The sequence below is a fragment of the Ylistrum balloti genome, unplaced genomic scaffold, assembly GCF_031769215.1.
Source record: "Ylistrum balloti isolate Yb309-2 unplaced genomic scaffold, AGI_CSIRO_Ybal_v1 Utg370878, whole genome shotgun sequence".
Taxonomy (NCBI): Eukaryota; Metazoa; Mollusca; class Bivalvia; order Pectinida; family Pectinidae; genus Ylistrum; species Ylistrum balloti.
In genome coordinates this window covers 202,610-212,500 of record NW_026782501.1, presented here as the reverse complement: position 1 = coordinate 212,500, position 9,891 = coordinate 202,610, and the positions used below count along the sequence as shown (strand labels likewise).

Here is a 9,891-nt window from a genome sequence, read left to right as displayed (position 1 = left end):
GATGGAGAAAGATGAAATGGAGAGGGTGGAGATGGAGAAAGAGGAGATGGAGAGGGTGGAGATGCAGAGGGAGGAGATGGAGAGGGAGGAGATGGAGAAAGAGGAGATGGAGAGGGAGGAGATGGATAGTGAGGAGATGGAGAAAGAGGAGATGGAGAGGGAGGAGATGGAGAGTGAGGAGATGGAGAAAGAGGAGATGAAGAGGGACGAGATGTCATCTTCAACGGGAGTTAACACGAGCCATGTCAGTTTGTCACTTTCATTCACAACAAAACAATTATAATAAAATGAAAAAATTTAAAGCATCAATAAAAACATGAACACTAAGCTTACCGTGTACCACGGTGCGGTTTTCTTTTTCTTGTCACTTTTTTTACTGACATTAGATTCATCCACAGAAGTTTTATCACTGAGAGTTCCGTTTTTACATTCCACACTCAGATTCAGATCCAATGATTTTTCTGAACACTTGTCCATTATGTTGTCTAATGACTTCTCAAATGACCTTTCACGCGAATGAGCACGTGTAAATTCGGCACTGCTCCGACTTCCTGAGTCAGAAGCCCTCTCTAAGCCTTTTAAAGATGAGGACCTTTCAATATCGGATTTCGCAACTGACAACTTATCATTGCACATGCTTGGTGAACTTGTGACCTTTGAACTTGCCGATGATACTGTGACCTTTGGAGTCATCTTGGAAGATGATAAACTGTTGCCAAACAAAGATGTTTCCGATGGAGTCTCAATTTGAGATTTCCTGGACTCAAAACTCCTGGAGTCTGAGGGTATATTGTGGTCAAGAGAATTTGATGTTTTATTGTGGTCTGTTGCGATGTTATTTTCAAGATGCATGTCGGATAGACAGCTGGGTGTGGATCTGTGTTCAACATCTTTAACGACAGGAGAACTGGTTCGTCTGTAAACCGGACTGCAATTCCTCCTGTAAAATATTCTTTAAGAAGTAAGAAAATAAAACTAGGCTACATAGGGTCATTTAATGAAGTAAAATCTGTTTTATCATTAACCAATGAAACAAGCCATAAAAGGCTCTAAAGGCAACATCTATTTTTGTAATTTCAGCCGTCTAAAAATTCAGACCTAATCTAATTTTAAGTCCAAATGATACATTTTGAGAGCTAAAATTTATTTTTATTTAATACAAGATACTATGTATATCTTCCCATTTACCCTGAAGACTCAGATGTATCAGATTAGAATTAAATGAACAAAGAGGCCCAAAAGGTCTGTACTGTTCCCCTGTTTATTTATATTCCGATAAATGTACCTTACATTGAAGTCTCTGTCAAAAGTTTATAAACATAATAATAACATCGGTAATATTGTCTATTCTTTACATCATTTTTCGGTTTCAAATTTCAATATAAGTAAATACAATCTTAAACCACTTCTTGTTTAATTTTATTGAAAAATGATACAGAATATAAAAACAACAGCATAGCAGCCAAGTTGGTGTTTTTACAAGGTAACGTTCTAGGTCAGATTACAGGGTCTTACAAACAACTAAGTCAGCCAGAGACAATGTTTGCGAAAAATTAAACAAGACACACCACAGAAAGGTCACAAAGTAAGTGTCAACCCTGTTTAAACTTACCCCGGAGAATCACAGTTCATTTCAATATTGATGAAAGGTTCTGAGCTCGTTGAGGACTCCTGACTTGAGGCAACGTTGACTGGAGAGATCTCGCCAGCCTTCCGTCTGAAACACATTTATGTATTGAGGTTAGTTTAAAGCATCAATATTATGTCTTCTGAAATAAAACTGATAATCACTTTATAAGTGCATGTCAAACACAGCATAAATAGGGGTATTATTGTCTTAAAAATTTGCTATTTTTTGGCCAAAATGAAATGTTGAATTTTGTCATGACTAAATTTAGCCTGTTCAACATCATTGTATAAATATTGGCACTTAATCCTTACATCAACTCTGTGTGCACATTTTGTATATAATGTTAACGTCCTTTGAGTGTTGTGCCTTGTGTACAACAAAGTCAACGATTCTGACTTTTTCCGTACATCTGATGAACAAAGTCAAAGATTCTGAATTTTCCTGTACATCTGATGAACAAAGTCAAAGGTTCTGAATTTTCCTGTACATCTGATGAACAAAGTCAAAGGTTCTGAATTTTCCTGTACATTTGATCAAAAAAGTCAAAGGTTCTGACTTTTCCGTACAGTTGATCACCATTTTGTATTCATGGGTGATACAAACATGTGTTACTTACAATATGACATGTACAGTGAACCCCTGACAATGTGAAACCTTTGTTCCCAGCCACATTCATGTAAGTTATGAGTAATCCAGCGTCCAGATTATCAGGGAACCACTGTATTTTGTAGTGTTGTCCTCTTGTTTACAATAACTATTCATAGTTGTTTTGATTGATTAATCAAAGAATGATTGAAGCCATATTGATTTATCTTAATTATCTTTTTCTACAAAATCAAATCAGAACACTTAAATGTTAATTCAATAGCCAGACACTGTCAGACTTACATTTCGTTAAAAATAGTTAGACACATATTTTGTAAATATATGTGGATATAAGATGAGGGGAAAAAACACCTGTTTTACTTCTTGAACAAACATGCTGTTACATGTCAATACATGCATACTATCAAAACTGTCATCCTTTACTAATAATTCTAAAAAAGTTATATCTAAACAACCAACCTTATGCTTAAAAATGCAATTTTTCAAAGAAAATTACAGAAAAGTTTAAGACAAACTTTCTCCGCAGGAAGAAATATGAGACTCATTTTGGTAATTAAAGCACCCTTCATGCTTCCATTTATACTATGCATTCTACCATACCTGAATATTGAGGAGAAGATATTCCAAATTTAAGTCAATTTGAACATGTTTGACCCTTAACCTGAGCTCTTTTTGGGTCAACCAGGATCAATTTGGGCATACCATCAAGCCGTCATCCTTCACTCAAAAATCTAACCAAATCTGAGATATTTCTATACTTTACCCCTATCCCTACATACAAATATGAGGCCTAGGGCCGTGAAATTCACAATTTTGGTAAAGCACCAGAAGATGCTTCCATTCATGAAGAGTTTTTGATTCTACCTTATCTGGGAGTTGAGATGTTTGAGTCAATTTGACCACATTTGGCCCCGCCGATCAGCCCCTGGGGGATCAGTTAGGATCAATATGGGCATACCATCAAGCCAACATCCTTCACTCATAAATCTAACCAAGGTTGAAATATTTCCAATGGAAATTTAACAAATTATGCTCAAAAATCTATTTTTCCTCAGGCTCCAAAAAGCAATAGCAAATGACATATCACAACTGAAATAATTATCAAAATATTTAAATCATGGATATCTGCTCATCTACTGAAAACAAATACAAAGTGAATATCATTTCTTTCAAGACACATAACATATTCATTAATGATTTATTTTTTAATACATTTTATAAAACTATTTATCTTTTTCACGAATTCTTAAAAATACAAACACATGAAGTAGGATAGATTTCAAGAACGTTTTTAAAGAAGAGACAGAAACTTGTATAAGATTTCTGTGAAAATTATGTCACACAAGGTTAGCATTGTGTCTGTAACATCATGTGACACAGGGTTTACAGTGTGTAATATCATGTGACACAGGGTTTACAGTGTGTCTGTAACATCACGTGACACAGGGTTTACAGTGTGTAATATCATGTGACACAGGGTTTATACTATGTCTGTAATATCATGTGACACAGGGTTTACAGTGTCTCTGTTATATCATGTGACACAGGGTTTATACTGTGTCTGTAATATCATGTGACACAGGGTTTACAGTGTGTCTGTAATATCATGTGACACAGGGTTTATACTGTGTCTATAATATCATGTGACACAGGGTTTATACTATGTAATATCATGTGACACAGGGTTTATACTGTGTCTGTAATATCATGTGACACAAGGTTTACAGTGTGTCTGTAATATCATGTGACACAGGGTTTATACTGTGTCTGTAATATCATGTGACACAGGGTTTATACTGTGTCTGTAATATTATGTGACACAGGGTTTACACTGAGTCTGTAATATCATGTGACACAAGGTTTATACTGTGTCTGTAATATTATGTGACACAGGGTTTATATTGTGTCTGTTATATCATGTGACACAATGTTTATACTGTGTCTGTTATATCATGTGACAGGGTTTATACTGTGTCTGTTATATCATGTGACACAGGGTTTATATTGTGTCTGTAATATCATGTGACACAAGGTTTATACTGTGTCTGTAATATCATGTGACACAAGGTTTATATTGTGTCTGTTATATCATGTGACACAAGGTTTATACTGTGTCTGTTATATCATGTGACAGGGTTTATACTGTGTCTGTTATATCATGTGACACAAGGTTTATACTGTGTCTGTAATATCATGTGACACAAGGTTTATACTGTGTCTGTAATATCATGTGACACAAGGTTTATACTGTGTCTGTAATATCATGTGACACAGGGTTTATACTATGTAATATCATGTGACACAAGGTTTATTCTGTGTCTGTAATATCATGACACAAGGTTTATACTGTGTCTGTAATATCATGTGACACAAGGTTTATACTGTGTCTGTAATATCATGTGACACAGGGTTTATACTGTGTCTGTAATATCATGTGACACAGGGTTTATACTGTGTCTGTAATATCATGTGACACAAGGTTCATACTGTGTCTGTAATATCATGTGACACAGGGTTTATACCGTGTCTGTTATATCATGTGACAGGGTTTATACCGTGTCTGTAATATCATGTGACACAGGGTTTATACTGTGTCTGTAATATCATGTGACACAGAGTTTATACTGTGTCTGTTATATCATGTGACAGATGATTCTAATTATGGTTTATCAAGTACAAAGTAGGATTCTAATAAATGGTTTATTTACCTGACCAACTTCTTGATGAAATTTGCTGACATGGGCAACATGGAGGAAACATCAATAAAACAAATATTTAAACAAATCAGAAAAATGATACCACCTCAGACATGTAAAAGAATGAAGAAAATTCTCTTTGTTAATCCTGCATCTGCTATGTCCTCAAACATCAAGCATTGTAATGACAAATGATTAAGCTTGTATTATATACACAGTTTCCCTATCTGTTGTATGTATACACTGAGTTTCCTGTCTCCTAAGCTTATTATATATTGGTAAGGATTGGTCAATGAGATTAAGGTTTTAGTTTTTAATGTTACCATAGTGACACACAGCACCTGGAATTGAACTTGTTGTTTAAACAGTTTTTATTCAGGTATACAATTGGCTTGGTTGTTGATTCAGTTGTTTAGTTACAGGATTTTCATCTCTGTGACTGAAATACACTTGGTTAGTTACTGGTTAAGGGTTTTCATCTCTGTGACTGAAATACACTTGGTTAGTTACTGGTTAAGGGTTTTCATCTCTGTGACTGAAATACACTTGGTTAGTTACTGGTTAAGGATTTTCATCTCTGTGACTGAAATACACTTGGTTAGTTACTGGTTAAGGGTTTTCATCTCTGTGACTGAAATACACTTGGTTAGTTACTGGTTAAGGGTTTTCATCTCTGTGACTAAAATAGGCAGTCCAAGCTTGATGCTATGACCAACTTCTACTAATGAGTTAACATACAAGGGATGAAGTAATATCTAGCTTATGTCAATTCTCTGTGGAGTTACATAGTCTAAAGACTTTTGTCTGTTTCTCATAACCTGACCCTACTCTGAAACTCCTTCACCTCTCGACCAAAATCTGGAACATCCCTGATATCAATGTTAGAAGTATATATCTTTATTTCTATTCTGATTACTTTCCTTCTTTGGTCTCCTTCCATTGCTCATTTTGATACCCTGACGTCTAAATTTCACAATGATGAACAGTCATGCTTAAACCACAGTTTTATGTTTTTAAAATCTACTAATTTTAAAATAAATGCTGAAAAGTCAAAGAGGTTGATGGATGATGTAGAATAACAGATGGAACACCATAGCAACTTCAGTCACCTTGACCTTTAAGGTTGGATGACCTATATATAGCTATAACAAGAAGTCATCAGTACTTACCTAAGCCTGGAAATCACAGAAGTACCATCAGCAAACATTGTACAGACATCAACCAAAGATATGTCTGCACGTACATAAGATCTTTAGGTTTGTGGATAATTGTAAAATACAGGTACATAAAGCATAGTGTTCACCTCACATATATGTATATAGAAATCCATTTCCCAGACACAAACCTAAATTATACATTTTTATATAAATGGAACAGATAAAAAATTAGTGACAGGTACTTGTTAACTTACACTGCTCACTTAATCTATAGCTATCATCTTATTCACAATAACATAGGTATAAATTAACACACATATATATGTGTGATCCCTACATGTATAAACAGATACATTAAGTAGCTAGACATACCTATATATATAGATAGCTCTAATATGATACACAAGCAGGTTGTGAAATGTAAATATACATAGATTGTATAAGATCGGATGACCGTCATGTGATCATTACATTACCTGTAGGTTTGAACCTGAATGAACATCTCTACCAGCCGTTAATTCTAATAATAAGTTTCTTCACAAATGAATCTCCTGCAGAGAACAGACAGACAGATAGTTGGACAGAAGGACAGATGGTGTTGGACAGAAGGACAGATGGTGTTGGACATCTTAGTTTTAATCCTTTTTTAGGAGAAGATCAGAGATGTAAAATATGTAAATGTAACACCTGATCAGAGCTCCTGTGTTACAGATTTACAGATGTGATACATGTAACTGTACATAACACAACCACAAGTCCAGGAAATTTTAGTTGTACCATTTAAAAGTAAAAACATTTCAAATATTCAAAATGTTTAAATTGAGTTTAAAGTTGGTTTATATACAATGAAAGTTTATCATTGTGACTTATTGCTGAAAGACAAATAAGGTAAATAAATATGTACCGTATACCTATAGTACAATCTATCCCAGGGTACACTGTGGTACCCGATAGCTCGGTAAACATCCTGCAGACAACATCATCTGACCTCGAGGTTACACATCGTTAAATTGTAACATGATGAGCAGTGGAACCCATGATTGTTCAGATATATTCTATTGTTATAAACTTTATAATATGTTACATAATCATTATATCAACTTCTGATGTTACCTGAGCAACAAATCAAGAAATTAACAGGTAAATTGTTTTATCAAATATTGTCAACAAGACAGCTCTATAAAGCTTAACTGTCTTTTTTCTGCTAGATGTTGTTACCAGGACCACATGTATCCATGTAGAAAACTTTATGCACAGCAGACATATATGTCACTATGGATTTACATTAAAGTTTTCTTTAAATGATGAAAACTATATTTTTTACATCAATAATTATAATTATGCCATTAACAGGTATAAAGTAACAGTGTTTTATTGAACTTTTTCAGTAAAAAACAACAAAACTCAAGAATGTTGAGATGAACAATTTACACATGGACGATATATAGTAAGTTAAGTTTTTATACTCCATTAACAGCCACAGTCAGTTAAGAACATAACAGCTTGGGTGGTGACCAAAAGCAAATGTTCCAACAAAAAAACTACCAACCTGTGGACAGTACCTCAAGTAGGTCTAAAACCTGTGACCCACAGGTGGACAGCACCTTGAGTAGGTCTCAAACCTGTGACCCACAGGTGAGAGCACCTTGAGTAGGTCTCAAACCTGTGACCCACAGGTGGACACTACCTCGAGTAGGTCTCAAAACCTGTGACCTACAGGTGGACACTACCTCGAGTAGGTCTAAAACCCATGACCCACAGGTGAGAGCACCTTGAGTAGGTCTCAAACCCTTGACCCACAGGTGGACAACACCCGGAGTAGGTTTAAAACCCATGACCCAGAGGTGACAGCACCTTGAGTGATAAAGATAGCCAGATGCCTAAACCAGTCAAACACCCCTATACAGCAAGCATTGTGGGAAATGTTGCTGTACTATATAATCATGGTAGGAATTGATTCATTATATCTGTTTTTACACAATCATATATCAATGATCATGACTGGCAAGTCTTGAACATAAATATGAATTTTCTTCGGTTTCTTGAGTTTTGTAATATAGGAAGTATTTTTCTCACACTTCAGACAGGGATATCTCCTCTGAGATTTTCCTATCCCACCCGATCTGTCTAGTAACCTCACATGCGTTTTCGTGGAAATGTTTACACATTGGTGTATTCATTCATGTGTTGGTGGCACCTACACCCGTGCATTTCAACAAAAATGTAGGTTATGTCGTTGTTAAAAATTTTAATGATATTCTATTTACTGAATCATATTTAAAATAAAATAGAAAATGCGACAGGTATTGAAGTATTTTATTTGTGGCCTACATGGTTTTTGCATCACTATCCAATGTTGTTTAAAAGTGAAGAGACTGTGAGGATAGTTTGAGGCTCCCACGGGATATGTCAAACTCTGATGAAATATTGAATAATTTTTAGAGTATTAGATGCAAGAAAAAAAATCTATTACCTGTAACTAAGCAAGATTGGGGTATCTTAGTCTAGGGATATATAAGATGCAATAAGATAATCCGAGGTGTTAGCAGAGGTTAGGATACTACAGGATCTTAGCCCCACATCTTATTAGTCTGTTTAGGTATGACCAGACACATGGTGATAACATCATTGCTAACAATAATGTTAAAAAAAACAAAACCAAATGAAATCTAAATCTTGACAATTCATGACCACCCAGCTGACTAAAATCATCAGTAATTATTTGTGCCAGAATATGGACTTTTAAACCCTAACCCATTTCCTGTCACTACAGTCTTACTTTAAAATGCTGTAATTTCACAAAGATTTCTTGGTTCCTACACTTTCAACTGTAAGCCAACTAAATAAGATGCTGATTGTTAATATAGATTTCTACAATAAAGATTCAATAACCAATTTCCTTCAAGGATATCAAATAAATCATCTTTACCATTATTGAAAAACTTTAGCATGTCAAATATTTTCATAATCTGACTACAGCTAGTGTCTTTATATGTAATTAACACTTCTGTTACTACTTAACTGTTTTTTGTATGTTTGATACCGTACATAGCTGAATGTGGTTTTCAAAAATTAAGAAGTGTATCATTTCATTTGAATATATATATTATTTTCTTTTAGAAATACAAATCTATAAAGTTAATTGAATTAGATCATTAATTTGACAGCTTATAATCATATACAACAAGAGTTTAGGTCACTTGATAGCAAGTAAAGAACAGCAGAATGTGCAGTCGAGCCAGATGCTATAAAAATCACATCCAAACACATGAACAAGCTACCGTGCATCTGTCAAGTGTTTACAACACTTTACAACAACACAAATCAGCTGACTACTGAAAACAAAGCATAGGTATCGGTCCTTACTTTAAAGAAGGTTGAGGTGACCGACGAAGAAGAGTATTGATTGCACCGGTCACGGATAATGTTGATGCTACATCTTCATCGTTGTTGTTGTTGTTTGATCCATTGACAAAATTTTGTTTCGTCTCCCGATTGACGTTGCTGTCACAACTGAAGCTATGTTGATTATTTCCGCTTATAGAATCGCCGTTTCCTTCATGCGTATTGAGTGAATCGTCTCTACCGTCAATATTTTCAAGTGGCTTGAGCATGCTATCCGTAGATGTTTCGATTTCGTAGACATCGGTTGAAGTAAAACGTCTGCACACGACCGACACTTAGGCCTAATACTGGTGAGGTGTCCATCGATTTACCATTCATCTTTCATTGTCGCCGCTGCTTCTGGACGAAGTTTTAGTTTCGAACTCAAGAAATAATATTTTGTTTTCTTGATATTTTT

At 35.0% G+C, this 9,891-nt stretch overlaps 1 protein-coding gene across 1 annotated transcript in view; it reads right to left on the bottom strand.

Annotated features, from left to right (window-relative positions):
* LOC132559227 (protein Aster-B-like) overlaps window positions 1–9,703 on the bottom strand; it is a 59,368-nt gene extending 49,665 nt beyond the window's left edge. Inside the window, exons 1-3 of the mRNA XM_060223846.1 lie at window positions 9,456–9,703; window positions 1,613–1,717; window positions 334–940 (exon numbers count right to left, since the gene is read on the bottom strand). Of these exons, the coding sequence (XP_060079829.1) occupies window positions 334–940; window positions 1,613–1,717; window positions 9,456–9,703 (960 nt within the window). The remainder of the gene's footprint in view (window positions 1–333; window positions 941–1,612; window positions 1,718–9,455) is intronic.
* Window positions 9,704–9,891: the final 188 nt, after the last annotated feature.